General features: G+C 34.5%; 5 protein-coding genes across 5 annotated transcripts; 3 read left to right on the top strand and 2 right to left on the bottom strand.

Annotated features, from left to right (window-relative positions):
* The first annotated feature begins 2,508 nt into the window (after positions 1–2,508).
* LOC129446629 (olfactory receptor 1468) lies at positions 2,509–3,656 on the top strand. Its single transcript, XM_055207814.2, has one exon. The coding sequence runs from the start codon at positions 2,622–2,624 to the stop codon at positions 3,621–3,623; it is 1,002 nt and encodes a 333-aa protein (XP_055063789.2). The 5' UTR covers positions 2,509–2,621; the 3' UTR covers positions 3,624–3,656.
* A 2,739-nt stretch (positions 3,657–6,395) lies between these two features.
* LOC129446600 (olfactory receptor 8G17-like) lies at positions 6,396–7,501 on the top strand. Its single transcript, XM_055207788.2, has one exon. It carries the CDS (start codon positions 6,457–6,459, stop codon positions 7,453–7,455), a length of 999 nt encoding a protein of 332 aa, XP_055063763.2. The 5' UTR covers positions 6,396–6,456; the 3' UTR covers positions 7,456–7,501.
* Positions 7,502–10,766: 3,265 nt separating this feature from the next.
* On the top strand, positions 10,767–11,777 carry LOC129445888 (olfactory receptor 8C8-like). Its single transcript, XM_055206885.2, has one exon. The coding sequence runs from the start codon at positions 10,779–10,781 to the stop codon at positions 11,775–11,777; it is 999 nt and encodes a 332-aa protein (XP_055062860.2). The 5' UTR covers positions 10,767–10,778.
* Positions 11,778–15,524: 3,747 nt separating this feature from the next.
* On the bottom strand, positions 15,525–16,704 carry LOC129445887 (olfactory receptor 1L4-like). Its single transcript, XM_073874434.1, has one exon. It carries the CDS (start codon positions 16,551–16,553, stop codon positions 15,579–15,581), a length of 975 nt encoding a protein of 324 aa, XP_073730535.1. The 5' UTR covers positions 16,554–16,704; the 3' UTR covers positions 15,525–15,578.
* A 3,038-nt stretch (positions 16,705–19,742) lies between these two features.
* LOC129445886 (olfactory receptor 1L4-like) lies at positions 19,743–21,010 on the bottom strand. Its single transcript, XM_055206883.2, has one exon. It carries the CDS (start codon positions 20,939–20,941, stop codon positions 19,967–19,969), a length of 975 nt encoding a protein of 324 aa, XP_055062858.2. The 5' UTR covers positions 20,942–21,010; the 3' UTR covers positions 19,743–19,966.
* Positions 21,011–21,468: the final 458 nt, after the last annotated feature.

Genomic DNA, 21,468 nt, shown 5'->3' with positions numbered 1-21,468 from the left:
CTGACACAATCAGAGTTATACAAGAAAATGTCCTGGCTGTTCCAAGCTTTATAATGTAACAGAGGTGGAAAGAGTGATAAAATATTCTACTCAAGTAAAAGTACATTTCCTTTAATGATAATTTACTTGAGTACAAGTAAAGTTACTGGTCTAAAAATCTACTCGAGTAAAAGTAAAAAGTAAGTAATTTTAACTTTACTCAAGAGTAAAAGTTACTTTTTTACAGCGGGGTGAGGTGGGTGATTCCAGTTCAAAAAGGACAAGGGAATATAAATCACAAACTAGTATTGCAATAACCAAAAGTAAATAAAATAAAAGCTTTTTTGTAACTAAGAAACATTTATGCAATTGTTTGATGATTTAATAACAAAATAAACATGAGGTCAGCAGCTAGTAAATCACTATTGAGAGTGAGGAGTCACGTGCCGATTTGGGCGGGGTCTGAGCCGGTCGGCCATGACGGTAGGGGCAACTTCACAGAGGCGCGACTTCCAGAGCTCTTTTATTTATTATTTCGGCAGGACAGAGACGATCTACAAATACGGTAAAGAAAAGGAATAAAGCAATGCAAAAAGATAGGTGAAAAGAAAGGGACCTTACGATTCTTCTCAACCACCACCAATGTGCAGCATCCACCTGGATGATGCAACGGCAGCCATATTGCGCCAGAATACCCACCACACACCAGCTTATTAGTGGAGAGGAGACAGATTGATATAGTCCAGTAGTTCCCAATTCCAGTCCCCCCCCCAGAATGTTTTAGATGTCTACTTATACAGTATGAAACACCTGATTTCACTCATCAGGCTCCTTAATTAACACACTAACAAGCTACTGAACTGAATCAGGTGTTTTTATATATGGAGACATCTAAAATGTTCTGGGAAGGGGGGCCTGAGGATTGGAATTGTGAACCACTGATATAGGCAATCAGTATATGAGGGGATGGTTAGTAGGCCAATGGGCAAGTTTGGCTGGAAGCCGGGGCACACCCCTATTCTTTTTCGAGAGACATCCTGCGATTTTTAACAACCACAGAGAGACAGGACCTTGGTTTTATGTCCCATCCGAAGGACGATGCTTTTTGACAGTATAGTGTCCCCAACTCCCCCTCACTATATTGGAGTGTTAAGTCCAGTCTATAGTTGTCTACGCAGTAGGTTATCCGTAGCCTCTGCGTAGCCTGACGTGCACCTCGACAAATTTTTAACAGCGCATCAGTTCTACGGGACTGCAAGCACTGTGATTGGTCCACTAGAACCCCTCCCGTCAGGTAAAAAAAATTGCATCATAGATAGTTCCGTTTGCGACGGCGAGAACAAAGATGGGCCAAGTTGAGGAGTGATTTAACTGAAACTGCAACATACATCGCTGTTTATTTACTTCCATCACTGCTGGTCTTTTCAAAACACACAACAAGCTGCTGCTTCTTCTTCGTTTGTGGGTTAACTGAGCAAGGTGCTTCTTCATTGGCAGTTGAGCTGCTACTGTGGTTACACGCGAGAATACTGTCTAGCAGCGGTCTGTGCGTGTTTGAACGTTGATGCGGACAATTACACAGAAGTATAGTAGCCTACACCATCGTGGCTACGCCATAGGAGGTACGCACAACTAAAATGAGCCCTTTAGGACCCACACAGACCACAGGGTGAGGCTGAGTACCCCCTGCTGGTCTCACTAACACCTCTACCAACAGCAACATAGTTTTCCCAGAAAGTCTCCCATCCAAGTACTGACCAGGCTCAACCCTACTTAGCTTCAGTGGGCAACTAGTCTTGGGCTGGCTGCTGGCCAATAAAGCTTGGACATATTATAATATAACTCTGATTGTTTTTGTTGAAAATGTATCATATCTCAAAAGCATCATATCTTCTCAAGTATCAAAAGTATATTTAAGTAAATAAGGTTGTATTTGTTAACATAATGCATTAGCTATAGATTGAACTAATGTGCAGTAATATTTTCAGCATTTATTAATCATTGTTAGTTTATGCCAGTACAATTGTTTATGTTAGTTCAATGAGCATTAACTCATGATGTTAACAACTTTTGATTCTAAAAATGTATTAGTATTTTTTTTAACTGTTGCATTTTGTGTAACATTTAAAATAATTTATGTCTTTGCAAGCAACCTACAGAATACACTTAGAATACACCTAATCTCTTTTGTATCCCCACATAGAGGACTATGTTTTTCGTAGTCTTTATGATATAACACTTTTGCACAAGTCTTTAGGGAGAAGGGTTGTACTATGAACTAGTCCACACTCAAGAGCATAATCTAATATAAATATCTCTGATAGCTGGCAGAATAATAACATGTGAGACTTTGAAGAAGGTATATGAACCATCCTACCTTCATTATTATAATTTTTTGTTAGTTATAATTTATTCCTATTTTACTTAATTGTTTATATTGCATTTTTTCATTTGTATTATTATGCTTATTTTATGTAAAGCGCTTTAAGGTATTACTTTTAAAGGCGCTATACAAATAACTTATTATTATTATTCATCCAATAAGTCAACTTATTTATTTAGTAGTATTACATCAAGAATGTCCAAGCTTGTTTTCTTTGTCATTGAGTGTGTTTCTCTACACAGATCTTTTTACAGGTATCATGTCTTCAGTGCATTCAGACCCCTCTGGAAATTTAACCTTTGTTCGTCCTGCAACTTTTTTCATCAATGGCTTTTTGAATGTTCCTCATGCAAAATACTATTATGTGTTTTTGTCTTTGGTTTACGCCGTGACTGTTTTTGGGAATTCTTTTATCATGTGTATCATCTATTTAGCTCGCAGACTTCACACAGCCAAATATATTGCTGTCTTTCACTTGGCTTTTTCTGATATGTGTGGAAGCTCGGCTTTGATCCCAAAGCTCCTGGATATGTTTCTGTTTGAGCATCAGTACATTTCATTTGAAGACTGCTTGGCAAATATGTTTTTTGTATTTCATTTTATGAACCTGCAGTCTTTAACACTATTATCCTTGGCTTATGACAGACTGATAGCTATTTGTTTTCCTTTAAAGTACCATTCCATTATAACCAAACGAACCATGTGTCTGATTATAGCTTTTATGTGGATTTTTTCTGTGACTATTTTTGCTGTACTCGTAGGCTTGCTCACTAGACTCTCGTTTTGTGGATCCACTGTGGTCAATAGTTATTTCTGTGATCACGGCCCTATGCATAGACTTGGTTGTAATGATAATTCAATACATTTAATGATGGGAAGAATGTGCTTTGGCCTACTGATTTGTTTGCCGCTGGTCCTCATCATCATCTCATATTTTTGCATCGCTCTGGTTTTGTTTAAGATTGTCCATAATGTTGACCGGACTAAAGCCATGAAAACCTGCACTTCTCATCTCTTGTTGGTGGCTATTTTTTATATTCCACTTTTAAGCAACAATATTGCAGCTGCATTGACTTCATCTATCCATCCAAATGTCCGGATAATTAATAATTCCCTGGCACAGATAATGCCACCGATGTTAAATCCCATTATATACACTTTGAAGACAGACGAGGTCATGCAATCCATAAAAGATCTGTACAAACGAAACAAAGTGAATGTTACTAAAGAAGAAAACATAAAATATAGAAGAAACAATTAAAATTTATGATCAGTGTAAAAGGTTAAATTTGATTCACAGAATAAACAAGTACTAAAAAATGTGCAATAACATTTCAGCTAATGACTTTGAATTAAAAAGGTGTCATGCAAAATGTATGTCCCTTCTTCATTTCGCTCTTAGTTGACTTTTATCACCTTTACATAAGCATTTTCTAAAGCTTGTAAAAACATTTTGTTATATTGTCATCTAGAAGCAGTTTATATCTCAGTATCTTTTGTGTTAATGTTAAACTATTTTTCATGTGATAGGAATAAATTACTCAAAGTACAGCCACAGAATTTAAAGTTTGTATTGCAACCAGGCCAAAATTTTCAAACCTCTTTGGCGAAAGTAGTAAGTAAACTTGGTTTGTGATTTTTTCCTCTTTAGATACACTGTAAAAAAATCCGTAGAAATTGCAGCTGGGTTGCCGGTAACTTACCGTAGATTTAAATTTATGTTTTTTACTGTCAACATTTTGTTCAAAGTTAAATGAACATTAAATATTTACAAGTCTTTGTCTTTAAAGAGTAAAACTAAAAAAACAGCATCAAGCAAATCATTCTGGGAAACAAAATCTGAAGCAAAAACAGAAAAAGGTTGATGATGTTTCTGGTTCCCCGAATGCTTTGCATGAGGCTGTTATTGTATAGTGTTATTCTGTAAAGATAAAGACTTGTTAATATTTAAAATTTATTTAACTTTGAACAAACTCTTGCTAGTAAATAACATAAATGTAAATCTACGGTAAATTACCTGCAACCCAGCTGCAATAACATTGTAATTTCTACGGAATTTTTTTACAGTGTATACATTCTTGCTATAATTTTTCTCATGGAAATTAAAAATATTGTTTATATTGGCATTTATTTATTAAGCAGAAGCTTTTATCTGTGAATTACAAATGAGGGCATTTAATGCTTTGTCAAAGGAAAATGTATACTGTGTGCATTGCTTTCACTGGAGAAATGTAGCAGACATTTTTATGAGATAACTTTAAACATAAACCTCAATGACCTATAAACATAAACCTCATTGACCTTTAAACTAAAAATAACTTAAAAATTATACACAATTGTTGTAATTCTTACTCGAAATACACTTTGTAGTGATTGTGGACAAACAGAACGGCACGACATTTTAGAAACATGCAGTTTACAATCAGCCATATAATTCATATGTGCAGAGGAGGACAAAGTGCACAACTCTATATTACTTGCAAAGTACACATATACAGTTCAAATATTACTCCATTACAAGTAAAAGTTGTAAAGACAGATTTTTAATTAAGTAAAAGTAACCTACAGAAGTAATTACTTCTAGAAGTAGGCTACTTAAAGAGATATAGATCTAGTTCACCCAAAAACGAAAATGACTCCATGATTTACTGACCCTTAAGCCATCCTCGATGTATATGATTTTTTTAGAGATAATTTGAGTTATATTAGAAAATGTCCTGGCTGTTCCAAGCTTAATAATGGCGGTAAATGGTACTTCTGATTTGAAGCCCAAAAAGTCCATTCACAGAAATTATCCATGTGGCCACAGGAACTTATAAATATAAAAAATATCAATATTTAAAACTTTACAAACTTTCATTGTGAAAAATGCAGAAGGGCAGAGAGCAAAACAAAACAGGGATCTAAAACGAAATCTAAATATGGGGATTTTTACATTTTACATTTACATTACTGTTATTGCTTAATACTGTGCTTTTGAAGGGGGTGGGTCTTTGGTTAAGACTGTCACAGTTAATGATAGGCTGAAAAGACACCTCTCCATGCAGTATATAACAGTTCAGGAAAAGATCATTTAACAGTACAAAACATCAGAGCGAATCTCCACGAGATATTGTGCTGTCCTTCACATTTTTGTGAGTATGCCATGCCTAAAGTATTTATTATGTTAAATTTGATGTATTAATCTCTCTGTTGTAATGTTTGAAACTATTCCTGTCTTAAATTGATGATAAATAGACAATGAATATTAACATTCTGTAGCGCCTGAAAGATAAAAGCATTTAAAATGAATTTTCCTTCCTGTCTGCTGGATAATCTGGCATACCTCGAATCAAATACTATATATTTCTGGTTTTTGTGTGTATTATTTATTTTCCAAGAAACTCTCCAAATTTTTATCATTTTTATGGACTGAAATAAATGCATTCTTTCTAACATTTTGTAAGAGTACTGCTCTTATCCCTCAGCTACCAGTTCATCACATATAAATTATGCATTTGTAAAACATTCCTGTCTGTCTTGTATGTTAATCAGTGGCTGTTTGTTTATCCCGCTGAACAATATGACTGTAACTGTAGCAATGTTTGTTGCTATAATCACTGCTTATTGTTGATATCATTCATTGCAGCATTGTTCATGAGCAGACTTTCAATCTGCAATTCTGTGGTCATAATCGTTAATTTCTGCTGTGATCAAAAACTTATTTTTCAGCAGTCACATAGCAAACAGTATGTGTGATGGCACATAATGTACTGTATATGTTCCAGAATGCTATGTAAAACACGGTTTTGTTTGGGTTCAACCTGCTATAAATTCTTGCCGCAAAATTGTACTAATTTAGTGTATATGCATTGGAACACTTTTCCAACCACCAACAGTGAATGAATAACCTTTTATACAAAAATTTTGCATGTGATATATAGTGATACGGTTTAAATTATATAATAAGGTTCACTTCTGGTTCTTTTTTGAAAAATAAGTGTCATGGTACCAGCCAATTTAAGCAAATGCATTGTGACCTGAAATGAAATCATTGTGCTTTTTTGCATTTCTCAAAACAGTTTTTTGTCACAGGTGACCTAAAAGACCAGACAATGAGCAACTTGGTCTCCTATTCAGCATCATCTGCAAATTCCACCTTTGTCCGTCCTGCTACATTCTTCATCAAAGGCTTTTCAAATTTTCCACAAGCGAAGTATTACTATGTCTTCTTGTGTGTGGTTTATGCTGTGACTATTTTTGGGAATTCTTTCATCATGTGCATCATCTTTTTAGCTCGCAGACTTCACACGGCCAAATATGTTGCCGTCTTTCACTTGGCTTTTACTGATCTGTGTGGAAGCTCGGCTGTGATCCCAAAGCTCCTGGATATGTTATTGTTTGAGCATCAGTACATTTCATATATTGAATGCTTGACAAATATGTTTTTTGTATTTCATTTTATGAACCTGCAGTCTTTAACGCTGCTCGCTTTGGCTTTTGACAGATTGATCGCTATTTGTTATCCTCTAAAGTATCATGCCATCATAACCAAATCAACCATGTCATTCATCATAGTTGGAATGTGGATTTTTTCATTCGCTTTTTTTACTCTACTTGTAGGTTTGATCAACAGGCTGTCGTTTTGTAGATCTACGGCGGTCAATAGTTATTTCTGTGATCACGGGCCTGTTATTAGTCTTTCCTGTAATAATAATTTGATCAATTTTTTGATGGGATGTATTTCGTTTGGTCTCTTGATTTGCATGCCAGTGTTGCTGGTTACCATCTCATATTTGTGCATTGCCGCAGCACTGCTTAAACTTGCGCATGGTGCAGATCGAAAGAAAGCCATGAAAACCTGCACTTCTCATCTTGCGTTAGTGGCTATTTTTTATCTTCCGATTTTAAGCGCAAACATTAAATCTATGTCAACATCTATTGATCTAGATTCACGTATTATTAATAATTCCCTGACACAGATTATACCACCAATGTTGAATCCCATCATATACACTTTAAAGACAGAAGAGGTCATGCAATCCATAAAAGATCTGTACAAACGAAACAGGATGAACACCTCTGTGATCATAAATGTGAAACTGAATAAATGAGAAACTAGAAATAGATCTAGTTTTATTCTTTTTACTTTAACCTTTCAGCTTGGAAGTACAGAAAAGTGAACATTTTTGCCTTTACATTTATGTGTTTACTAATGTTGTTTGTGTTATATATCAATATTTTAAAAGTTATACATTTAGAGAATTTATTAAATGGCCTGTTGAGCAGGACTGACTTGATGTTGTTAAATAAATGTATTATAAATAATATTTTAATATATTTTTCTTTGTCTAGTTTTTGTTTGTGTTGCAAGCACAATTTGAATGCATCTTGCTGATATATACTACCATAGTGCAGTCATTTGTTGTCAAGTAAACACATCAAGGATTTTGTCAGGTGTCCCCATTGGTGTTTCATCTCAGCATTCATGTGTTGCTTTTAAAAACAGTTACAAAACCTTGAATTATTGGGATACTACCCCCACCATAACCCCCACCAAACCAGAGAGAATAGAATTGAGTCTGAAATATTTGTTTAATATAAAAAATACCCCACATTTCCACAATTGTTACAAAGCAATATTACACACAAATATTAAAAGTTATAGAAAATATATGGAACAAATATACAAAGAAAACAGTATAAAAAGGACCTAAATGCATTTAAGCAATTAAAGGAAATACAAAAAATTAACCAAACAATGAAAAGTACAATACCATAGGCAATACCATGCTGTATAATGTTATAAATCGAATAAAATGAACAACAACTATTGTATATAGATCCTGCTTTAAGAAACCAGTCCAAACGCAGAACTCTGTCCTGGAATTATTCAAAGATTTCTAAAGCATATGTCAGCAAAGGTGTTACAGCCACTGCCATAACACAAAAGAGGGATAACACAAAGGCTGGGTCAAATAGCGAAATTTATTAAAATAATACAAATTAATACAAAGTATGAAATAAGTTAGGAAAACACTTAGAGCATAACTCCGTGTCAGAAAGCCCGCTCATGTTCCGCCCTGAACGTAACTTAACTTCCGGTCTCTGTTTGTTGAATAGTCTGGCTAATGGCTAAACTGAACTCTGGAACAAATACCTTGTCGAAAATAACAAATGTTTTGGTTTCCTAAAGACGAGGGGAGACGGCAATCTGAATCAACGCTATGTGAAGGAAGGTTTGGCAGACGATCTGTAGTACTCATTGCATACACTGTAAAAAATACACTGTAGATGTCTGTAGAAATTACAGTATTACTGGGTATTACTGGCAACCAGCTGCCAGTAACTTACTGTAGATTTTACATGTATGTTATTTACTGGCAACAGTTTGTTTAAAGTTAACTGAACGTGAAACATTTTCAGTCTATCTTCTACAGTAAGTTACTGGCAACCAGCTGCAAAATTACAGCAAATTTTTTACAGTGTAGCTGTATTTATGCAGCTGGTTGCCAGTATCTTACTGTACAAGATAAAGACTGAAAATGTTTCATGTTCATTTAACTTTGAACTGTTGCCAGTAAATAACATAAATGTAAAATTTACAGTAAGTTACTGGCAACCAGCTGCCAGTAACACTGTAATTTCTACAGAAATTTTTTACAGTGCACATTATATAATATACAGCAAGTTGGAAAATAGTTCACCAGTTTGGGCTGTCTCGGGTCAGTTCAGCAAAAACATATTTATTTGAAATAACCTGTAACCCGATGCCACTATTATTATATGGTTTTCAGACCAAACTGAACCTACATCTAGTGGTAAGGTTGTGAATTGCAACCAACGGCTCAGTCCAACGCTCACCCGCCTTTTCAAAACACATAAAGAAGCTACGGTAGCCACCACAGGACAAACAAGTCATCATCTTACACAACTTGTGACAATATGCGCTCTATAGAACAGTTTGTCAGTTTAGGGCAACTGTAAAAACATGATGGCACAAAATGGAGACTTCCATGTAAGAAGACTCACAGTGTATGTAAATAAAAACGTGTTATTCTAAAGTAATAAAAACAATAGAATTAATTTTGTAATGTCTTTATACACCACTTATAACATATAACATGTATATGTATATTGCATTTCTATCAAGAGATCCTTCTTAAAGTTACACAATGCACCTTTAGATCAATGAATCAAACATGTGTTTTGATTGGCCAATTAACTGCTCTGAAGAGGTGGGTCATTGGTTAAGTTGGTCACAGTTAGGCAGAAAAGATTGACACCTCTCTCTCTTTCTATATATATATAAGAGTTCAACACCAGACCAAATATCCACGAGATATTATTGTGCTGTACTTCCCCTTTCTGTGAGTATACCATGCCTAAAGTAGGATATTCATTATTTTAAACTTGATGTATTAACCAAAAAATCTGTGTGATGTAATGTTTGCGAGTGAAACTATTCCTGGTTCAAAATGATGTATGCAAATCTACAGTGGCCGTGTACATTCTGTAGTGCTTTTGAAAACAGAAATGTTTCATTCCAGTCTGCTGGATTTTCTGGTATACCTCACAACAAATACTATTATATATATCTGTTTTTTGTCTGCATTGTTTCTTTTCTAGGAAACTCTGATCTATTTGTTGTAATCTTTATAGACTAAAATATAACACATGTTTGCTTTATTTATCATCTACTAACATTTGTGAGAGTATTGCTCTTATCCCTTAGCCACAAAAGTCATTGTTAGGGAATCCGTTCATCACATATGAATTATGCATTTGTAAAACATCCTCCAGTTTGTTAATACCTATCTTTTTATTTTATGACAGATCTGTTTGTTTAGCCCTGAGAACCATATGACTGTAATTCAAAGAGAAATGTTTGCTAAAATCGCTGCTTTATTGAATTGTTTATATCAGTCATTGCAGCGTTGTTCATGAGCAGACTTTCATTCTGCAGTTCTGTGGTCATAATCGTTCATTTCTGCTGTGGTCAACACTTATTTTTAGCAGTCACAGAGCATTCAGTTGTGATGGTACATATGTTGCAGAATGCTATGTACTGTATATAAAATAAATGTATTTGAACACTTTAAAACCATCAACTGTGAATGAATAACTTTTATTTTAAAATGAATATCATTTAATGTGGAGTATACGAATCATTTTATGTTTCTTTGAATATGAATAAGCAGGAAGTAATTTTGTAGGTTACATTTTCTACATAAAGTATAATGTGTCACATTATATTGTGATTAGGTTAGATTAGAACATATATATTTAAAAAATGTCATGGTGCCACCGTTTTATTATTATATTAAAGAAAATCCAAACATTTTTTGTTGACCAATACATTGTGACCAAATTCATTCATCATTCATCATTCTGCTCTTTGCATTTTCTAACAGTTGGTGAGATAAAATACCAGACAATGAACAACTTGACCTCCCTGTCAACATCTTCTGCAAATTCAACATTTGTCCGTCCTGCTACATTCTTCATCAAAGGCTTTTCAAATTTTCCACAAGCGAAGTATTACTATGTCTTCTTGTGTGTGGTTTATGCTGTGACTGTTTTTGGAAATTCTTTCATCATGTGCGTCATCTTTTTAGCCCGCAGACTTCACACGGCCAAATATGTTGCCGTCTTTCACTTGGCTTTCACTGATCTGTGTGGAAGCTCGGCTGTGATCCCAAAGCTCCTTGATATGTTTTTGTTTGAGCATCAGTACATTTCATATAATGAATGCTTGACAAATATGTTTTTTGTATTTCATTTTATGAACCTGCAGTCTTTAACGCTGCTCGCTTTGGCTTTTGACAGATTGATTGCTATTTGTTATCCTCTAAAGTATCATGCCATCATAACCAAATCAACCATGTCATTCATCATAGTTGGAATGTGGATTTTTTCATTTGCTTTATTTGCTGTACTTGCAGGTTTGATTAACAGGCTGTCGTTTTGTAGATCTACTGCGGTCAATAGTTATTTCTGTGATCACGGGCCTGTCATTAGCCTTTCCTGTAATAGTAATTTTATCAACTATTTGTTAGCATATATTTCATTTGGTCTCTTGATTTGTATGCCAGTGTTGCTGGTTACCATCTCATATTTGTGCATTGCCGCTGCACTGCTTAAACTTGCGCATGGTGCAGATCGAAACAAAGCCATGAAAACATGCACTTCTCATCTTGCGTTAGTGGCTATTTTTTATCTCCCGATTTTAAGCGTAAACGTTAAATCTATGTCAACATCTATTGATCCAGATGCCCGTATTATTAATACTTCCTTGACACAAATAATACCACCCATGTTGAATCCCATCATATACACTCTAAAGACAGAAGAGGTCATGCAATCCATAAAAGATCTGTACAAACGAAACAGGATTAACACCTCTGTGGTAATAAATGTGAAACTAAATAAATGAGAAACTAGAAATAGATCTAGTTTTATTATTTTTACTTTAACCTTTCAGCTTGGAAGTACAGAAAAGTGTACATTTTTGGCTTTACATTTATGTGTTTACTAATGTTATGATATATTAAAGCAATAAGCCCCGCGAAGCAGTGGGTATAAGAGCTAAGGGGTGTTGTTAGGCACAACCTAAATGCACTGTAACACCACTGCTTCGCGGGGCTTATTGCATTTATAAAATGGTTACTTCATATTCATAGCAGAATTTCATAAAATGAGACACAAATAAGTTGTCTCTTCCACCAAACTAAGTAGTTCCTCAGAATCAAGTGTGGCTGCAACAGAGCGCAGTTCCCAACCAACACAGACGCAGCAAAGACACAATGAAAATATGATTAAAGACTGTGGTGTTTATTTTATAAATCACCATTCATCTAATTTATACATTAACATTTATATTGTGCAACTGTTGAAGTGATGATCAAATATGCTTGGAAGCATGCTTAACTCTTTCCCCCGTCAGCGTTTAGTTTTAAGTTGCCACCAAGTTTTAGTTTAATGCCTTGCAGAAAAATAATTTTCTTTAAATAAACATAAAATATAAAATGAAAGAACAGACCCTCCGCTTAAAAAAAACTATTTCATCCTACCTTCATTGCAGATAATTGCATTTTTGTGAATAACTTTTGTAAGAGATCAGATTCAGAGCCTGATCAAAACTTACACTGTGTTTTTAGTGTTGAGTGAATGCGTCAGTGTTTAAGGTAAGATCGGCACCCAGTGGATAGCGGAAATATGAATTTGAGATAAAAACTCCTCGGGGAATATTTTGTCTTTATTGACGAGATGACTCAACAATATTTATTGACATTTATCTGGATGTCGCCATTAATTGTGCAATTGTAGACAAATTAAAAATATGACTAAAGACTGTAGTGTTTATTTCAATAAATCAGTACGCAGCAACAGTGGCGCAGTGATAGTTATGTAATGCGGTCTGAACCCGTGGGGTTACCGGGGTGTTTTATCACGGCTTAAAACGGGTTTCAACCAATCAGAATGAAGAACCACAACCGCCCGTTTTATAATATAAAAGTTGTATATATTTAGAGAATTGACAAAATAGCCTGTTGAACAGACTGGCTGACTTGATGTTGTAAAATAATTTTGCCATTAAAATTGAATGCCAATAAAATTGCTCAAATATAATATTTTTGTTTCTGTATTTCTGAAATGACCCAAATTATTTTTTACCAAAACCCGACGTGCATAAATAAATAAATCATTTAAAAAAAAGAAAGAACCAACCTGAGACTAACCCAAGAAAATCAGACCCGAGTCCGACCTGACTGCCACCCAGTGCAAACGTCAAAAAAAAAGTGTCTGCACACACCAGTCAGACAGAAAGAAAGAGGCACACGTAAAACTTTTAGAACCGAACACGCTTGTGTCAAACCTCAGGTTTTTGGATCTAAATGGACCTGTGAAGAGTCAAGTAGGAAGGTCTATGCAAGACTAGGGGCATTTTCCAAACAGAAGTGAGCATCCCTGTAGCCTACTCCCTTCAAAGGGCAGAGCAGTGTCCTTTCTTTGTCTGTAGGTGAATAGCAATGAGAATAAAGACCATGCAAGGCAACATTTTCCAAATACTTTTAAACTTAAAACAAGATTTCTATATGTAACACGTATTATCTGACAGGGCAATCTGTTATTGTGATGCCCATGCCAGTTCTGTGCTTTGATTGGCTGTCTTGGTAGAATTACATTTGAAGACACTGTCAATGATATGACCCATGATGAATCTTTATTTATTCAGTAAACACACAGGAAAAGTCATTTTACGTTTTGGGTGTCAGTTTATCTGAATACTTCCCAGTGCCTTACTGTTCAATTTCATAAACAGACTTTCCTTCTGCAGATACATTCTCATCATAAACAGTTTCTAGTGTGATCATGTGCCTATATTTAGATCTGCCTGCAGCAATAACTTCCCAAGTTATGTAATGAGCTTTCTTAGCCTTATGACTCTTCTATGATTCCCAGAATGCTTTATTGTCTTTTTATATACACTGTAAGCCCATACAGGTTGATTGAACCTAAAAAATTTATGGAAACTCGTTGCCCTAAAAAAGTTGATTTTGCCTGGTTGAAATAACAATTAATTTTAAGTTTAATGTACTTAATGTTTTAATTTCTTTCAATGCACTCTTAACCCAGATTAGATGACATTACTAGAAATGTGTGAGGAAACCTGTTGCATATAACTTTAGTTTTTATCACTTTATATTACTTTTGATGTTATAAATGGTATTATAACAATGACTTTAAGTCAATCATTGAATAAATGTGATTCTCCACAGAAACACACAAAAAATGTGTTTTGACATACATTGTAAGTACAGTGGAGAGAAATACAATAAAATGTTTTGAACAGGGTTCATGTACGGAAACACTGATCACCTGAACGGTGACTTCACAAAATTATCATTTACAACAAAACAACATCAATAATATAAGAGCTTGAACCTATATGACATTTTATTAACAAATATTTGAATAGAGAAAGTTCTTATCAGTTTTTAATTTGTGAAAAAGCAAAAAATAATCTAAATAGTCAGGCGCAAAGGATTATGGGTATTCCTCACAACATGAACTAATAATTTTAAGTTCATTTTACTTGAATGTTTTAGTTTAATAGATTTTGTAAGGTTAACAGTTAAATTAACTAAACTTTTTAAGCTTTGGCTTCAAAACAGAAAATATTAATGATTTTTCCTTGATTGTTTGAGTAAAGACAATTTCTGGGTTAACAGTGTACTTGCATAGCTGCGACGTTATACAGAATTACAAGACTGTCAAAGAGCCACAAAGACATGTAGTGCACATTTAATATTGGTGCTTTAGGAGCGGTTGTGACTTCCTCCAATGCTTAACCCTATAATCTATTTATTCATGACAGATGAGTTTATGGTGGCTTTTAAAAAGCTTTTTAAAAGAAGTATCATACACCCCAGCTCGAAAATAAATGTGTACTTTGAAATTCCAATGATATAATATGAAATATTCATGTTTTTTTAATATATTGTACATAATTTAAGCAATGACAACCTGTGCTGCTACAAAACAATGCATGTGCTTTGATAAGAGTCTGAGATGGCCGTGATGTCCTTTAAAATTTTATTGTAACCCTATAACACTACTGGAAATGGATTTTTAAGAGTTCGACAGAAGGCTGCATCCTCCGAAGGTCGCATATGCCTGGTTTATTTCACATTACATTCTCAAGTCATAATATTACAACAATTTAAGATTAACTAATAGTAAACTTTATAATTGGTAATATTCTGAAATAAGACTTCTGTGTGAAGTGCCACCTACAAATGTGACCTTCAAAGAATGCAGCTTTTCGTTTGAGAAAAAGTCAGTCTATCACATAATTATTGTCCACTAGAGGTTTTGTATTGTTTATTAAATACAACTACAACTGATTAAAGCAAGTATAGTTTTATAGTTATAACAGTCTTTTGAAATAGTACATAACAATAGAAATATTCAAATCTCTGTTGTTCTTAATATAAGATTGTTTTCTTTATAAATTGTACTAAGTAGATTATTTGACAAAATGCTGCGAAAAAATATAAACATAGAGAAACAAAATGTATTGTACACACATTAATTGCAACTCATTCTCAGAAAAGTAACACAAATTATTTTTGTATTGTAACCAGATTTGAAAAGATTTACTATGAACTTTAACCTTAAAAGCAAAATGACACAGTGTCCCCCAAAACAATACAAACAATTTCATGTAACTTTACATTTTTAGTGGTTGAACAGACCGTCTTTGAGTAAACAAAGAATAAACTCTGCTTCTAATCTCTTTAGTTTTCAGAGAATAGACAATGGGATTCACACAGGGCGTAAGACATGAAGTCATGGACAGGACCACCACCCTTACATTGGTGTTTATAACAAATCCAAAAAATCCAAGATTAAAAACAACAATCACAGGAAAAAAAAACAATGCCACTAATATAAGATGTTCTGTGCATGTAGCCAGTGCCTTATATCTGCTCTGGATGCTTTTCATTCTGAATACAGTGATCAATATACATGTATATGTCAAGAAAATAAAACTGAAAGGGAGAAACACAAGGATTATAGTTGTGCTGGTAGCGAAACTCCATTGCCGTGATGTATCGTTGCAGGCGAGTCTGAAAACAGGAGCAAAATCACAGAAATAGCTGTTGACCCTGACAGAGCCACAAAATGATAATTGTGTCATGGATATAGGACCATACAGTGCAATACCAATGCCAAAAACCCAAATCCCACAAATGATATAGGCCATTTTGGTGTTTGTGTTTAAAGACTCCTGTCTCAGAGGGAAACAGATCGCAATCAGCCTATCATAAGCCAGAATGCATAGAGAAATGGACTCGAGGCCTAAAATGGCATAGTAGGTGAACATTTGAACAAGGCACAATTTGAACGGTATAAAATTGTCCAGAAAAAGGTAAATCTTTATCATGCCGGGCACAAGAGACGTGCTGAGCATAAGATCAATCACTGACAGGTTACAAATAGCCATGAATTTCGGAACATGTAGACGACGGTCATAGAAAATAATGGTGATGAGAAAAACATTGGATATGACTGTAAACACATAAACTACTGAAAGAAAAATGACATAGATGTTGTTGTAAGCCATAGAGGTAAGACCGACAATATAAAAGCCTGGAGGATGAATAAGGGAATTGTTAGGGAGCTCATCCCGGGCGCTCTGCATTGTTGCCCTTTTTATGACCCAGCTTGATAGCAGTGCTATTTGTTTTGTTGGGTGAAATCTCAAAATCCTGCAGGTGTACAGTAACCACAGAAATAACAATTCACTATTAACACATTGTCTGATTACATTTGTCACATTTTCTTAAAAAGCATACATAATATTTTAAAACATTTAACAATGACAAGAATTTAAACAATAAAAATATAACACATAGTGAAGATGCATGAAAGGTTGTAAATATCACACCCCGGTCTCCCTTGCTCCAGAATTTGGAAACACACTGAACGCTTTATGCAATTCCACCTACCATTTTTGGGAAATATATTGCTTAATTTTTCCTCCAGAGGTGTCATTAAAAAAGAAAATACCTCTTGTGTCTGTATAGTCTTGAGAGAAAAGACATTCATTAGTGTGCTTTTATTTCACTAATGGCTGATTTACTTCACTAATAACTAACTATAACTAATTAGTAATTTGTTTTCACCTTTATTTTCTGTAAGAATAACAAAATCTCCCTGTGGGATAATTTACAACTTATACAAACTGAGAAAATCATATACCTGTAGAAGTCAAGTTATTTTCAACCCAGCGTTGGGTCAAAAAAGAGACAAACTCAAACCAACCCAATACTTATTTTTGGGGGCAAATGTAAACATTTTAACTCAAATGCTGTGTTTGTCCCTTGGCCCAATCGTGTGTTGAAATAACCCAGCATTTTTAGTGCATACAGTGAATGTACCTTAAAGTACTAAACAGGATAAAGTACTTTAAAACAAATAAAGTGTTTTTTCTTTGTGACAGTATAATGTTGCTTTTGATTTACGTCAATTCAAATTTACAGATATATGATACAAGACAAATTATTTTATTATTTTGAAGTTATTATTATAGTTTGTAATAAACACAGATTGTTTTTCCTGTGCTTAAACTGCTTGTATAACAATACCTGAGTAAACTAAACTTTTAATACTTTTAATACGTCATGCACGCCATGAAGAGAGATGTGTCTGTACTAGAAAAGTTCTGTATAGTTTGGGAAGTATCTACTACACTGAGTGTATTCATCAATATGAAACTTACCGATTAAGAAGTGACTTAGAATAAAAGCCAAATGCATAAATGTAATGTGGTGACAAACACTGATGGTAAATAAGTGGTAATAGTATGTTCTGATTTTATCATATTGTATTTTTGCTCTGTGATCCACTACTCAAGTGTGTGGCATCTGCTGTGGTGCTGCACTGTCCATATAATCAATTTGTGCCATCTTGTGCAATTAGACCAAACTTAACTGATCCATACACAGTCACATCAACAGGAGGCCTATATGGGTGAATAACAGTGAGGATAAACAGCATGCAAAGCAGCATTTTCCAAATACGTTTAAACTTAAAAGGGACATTTCAAGACTTTTTAAGTTGTAAAATAAATCTGTGGTGTTCCCAGAGTAAGTATGTGTAGTTTTAGCTCAAAATACCAGATAGAAAATGTATTATAGCCTGTTAAAACTGCCACTTTGTATGTGTGAGCAAAAATGTGCCATTTTGGGGTGTTTCCTTTTAAATGCAAATGAGCAGATTAAAAATACATAGACTAATAACCATAATGGTGGTTTGTTGAAATTGAAACTTACCCACATAGCAGACGGACTCTGCCCGAATGCGGTCTCATGATGGCACTGCTGGCGTGCTGCCGGCAACGGCATGCAACACGTCAGCCAAGTATGGGCCAGGTGTGGCAATGATGTCACTGGATCCATGATGGCAGTTAACTTTTGGGCCAGTTGTGGGAGGTATGTGGCCCAGATCAGTTTAGAAGTTGTGGCCCAGATCAGTCTAGTGATTGTAAGCCACATTTGAAATAGTGATTTTTAATAAATAATTATACAAATTGAAGGATTTGTAGGTTTTCTAAATCTTAATGTTAATTTAACCTTTATTAAATAAAATATTAGTTTTTTTTATTAAAAACTAATATATTTGGAAAATAATGTTTGTCTATTGACGGTTTCATCGGATGCACGGGATACACGTCTGGATCCGAACTTTACTTCCGGTTTCGTTTTTTTAATGGTCTGACTAGTTGCTAAACTGGTCTATTGAACAAATGCCTCTTTGAAAATAACAAATGTTTTGGTTTCCTAGGTAATCTATGTGTTTTTTTTTTTGCTTGTTTAAATAAACTACGTTTAAAGTACTTTGTTGTTATTTATTATTAGCGGAGTTTACCGGAAGTTACGTGCGGACCGCGACAGCCGCTTGTTTATGTTGTTACTGCTGAAACTGTCTCTTTCAGATCATGGTCAAGTTCATTTTGTTCAAGTTTATCTTTCTGAATTTTAAAGTTTTGATAACGTTACTTTGAGAAGCACCATGGATTGTTTTTATTTAAATTTCTGGCAAAATTTGATATACATAAGCAAAAATGTTTAAATTAATTAATCACTAATGTTTATGTTGTTCATTGCGGAATTTGACAGCTTTTGTCATCTCTAAAATGTTAAATAACCAAAATGCTTAAAACACTATCATGGAATGCTTGGATCCATGTTGAAATTAATGTAATATTCCTATTACACACTTGTTACTATGCTGACTCTCTCAGTTGTTTTGTAAATGTTATTCTCAATAATAAAAAAAACTGAGCATTACATTCGCAAGTCATAATATTACAAAAATTTAAGATTAACTGAGCATAGTAGTAAACTTTTTAATTGTTATTAATATTCTGAAATGAGACTGCATGTGACGTATGCAGCCTACAAGTGCGACATCCAAAGGATACAGCCTTCCGTTTGAGAAACGGCCCGAGTCTATCGACGGCAATAAAACAGCTGTAGTAATTACAAATATTGTCCACTAGAGGGAAGTATTGTATTGTTTAATAAATACAACTGAAGCAATTATAGTTTTATAGTCAGGACGGTCTTTTGAAATAGTACATAACAATACAACTAAATCTGTGTTGTTCTTAATATTATATTGTTTTCTTTATTAACTTGTACTAAGTAGATTATGTGACCAAATGCTAAGAACAAATATATAAACATGGAGAGTCAAAATTCATTGTTCACACACATTAATTGCAACTTATTATCAGATATAAAAAGTAACACAGATTCTTATTATATTGCAACCAGATTTGAAAAGATTTATGAACTTTGAGAATGACCAAAAGCAAAGACTGAAATTATAAATCCACTATGAAGACAAAGCTGCATAGAACAAATTAAAGGCAAACAAAGGAACAAAATTCTTCACATCTAATTATTGCAAAGGACAAGGCAGATACAATTTAAAAGATCAGTAGTAAGTAAATGCAAATAGTTGATTCAAACTTCAAACCATGTAGATCAACCTAAAAGCAAAATGACACAGTGTCCCCAAAAACAAAACAAACAATCTCATGTAACTTTACATTTTTAGGGGTTGAACAGACCGTCTCTGAGTAAACAAAGAATAAACTCTGCTTCTAATCTCTTTAGTTTTCAGAGAATAGACAATAGGATTCACACAGGGCGTAAGACATGAAGTCATGGACAGGACCACCACCCTTACATTGGGGTTTATAACAAATCCAAAAAATCCAAGATTGAAAACAACCATCACAGGGAAAAAAAACAATGCCACTAATATAAGATGTTCTGTGCACGTAGCCAGTGCCTTATATCTGCTCTGGATGCTTTTCATTCTGAATACAGTGATCAGTATACATGTATATGTCAAGAAAATAAAACTGAAAGGGAGAAACACAAGGATTATAGTTGTGCTGGTGGCAAAACCCCATTGGCGTGACGTATCGTTGCAGGCGAGCCTGAAAACAGGAGCAAAATCACAGAAATAGCTGTTGACTCTAACAGAGCCACAAAATGATAATTGTGTCATGGATATAGGACCATACAGTGCAATACCAATGCCAAAAACCCAAATCCCACAAATGATATAGGCCATTTTGGTGTTTGTGTTTAAAGACTCCTGTCTCAAAGGAAAACAGATCGCAATCAGCCTATCATAAGCCAGAACACATAGAGAAATGGACTCGAGGCCTAAAATAGCATAGTAGGTGAACATTTGAACAAGGCACAATTTGAACGGTATAAAATTGTCCAGAAAAAGGTAAATCTTTATCATGCCGGGCACAAGAGACGTGCTGAGCATAAGATCAACCACTGACAGGTTACAAATAGCCATGAATTTCGGAACATGTAGACGACGGTCATAGAAAATAATGGTGATGAGAAAAACATTGAAAATGACTGTAAACAAATAAACTACTGAAAGGAAAATGACATAGATGTTGTTGTAAGCCATAGAGGTAAGACCGACAATATAAAAGCCTGGAGGATGAATAAGGGAATTGTTAGGGAGCTCGTCCCGGGCGCTCTGCATTGTTGCCCTATTTGATGATCCAGCTTGACAGCAGTGTGATTTGTTTCTGTGAAATCTCAAAAACCTGCAGGTGTACAGTAACCACAGAAATAACAATTCATTATGTCACATTTTCTTAGAAAGCATACATAACATTTTAAAACATTCAACAATGAAAATAATTTAATAAACAATATAACACATAGTGAAGATACATGAAAGGTTGTGAATATCGCCCCTCCGTTCTCCTGTACTCCAGAATTTGGAAACACTCTGAAGGCTTTGTGCAATTCCACCAACCATTTTTTGGGGAAATATATTGCCAATTTGTACCCTCCAGAGGTGTCATTAGAAAAGAAAATACCTCTTGTGTCTGGATAGTCTTGAGAGAAAAGACATTCATTAGTGTGTTTTTATTTCACTAATGGCTGATTTACTTTACTAATAACTAACTATAACTAATTAGTGTGTTTGTTTTCACCTTTATTTTTTGTAAGAATAACAAAATCTCCCTGTGGGATAATGTAATACTTCATACAACTTTATAC

The sequence above is a fragment of the Misgurnus anguillicaudatus genome, chromosome 12 (genome assembly GCF_027580225.2).
Source record: "Misgurnus anguillicaudatus chromosome 12, ASM2758022v2, whole genome shotgun sequence".
NCBI lineage: Eukaryota > Metazoa > Chordata > Actinopteri > Cypriniformes > Cobitidae > Misgurnus > Misgurnus anguillicaudatus.
The sequence above is the reverse complement of the archived record's forward strand: the minus strand, read 5'-3'. Positions and strand labels throughout refer to the sequence as shown.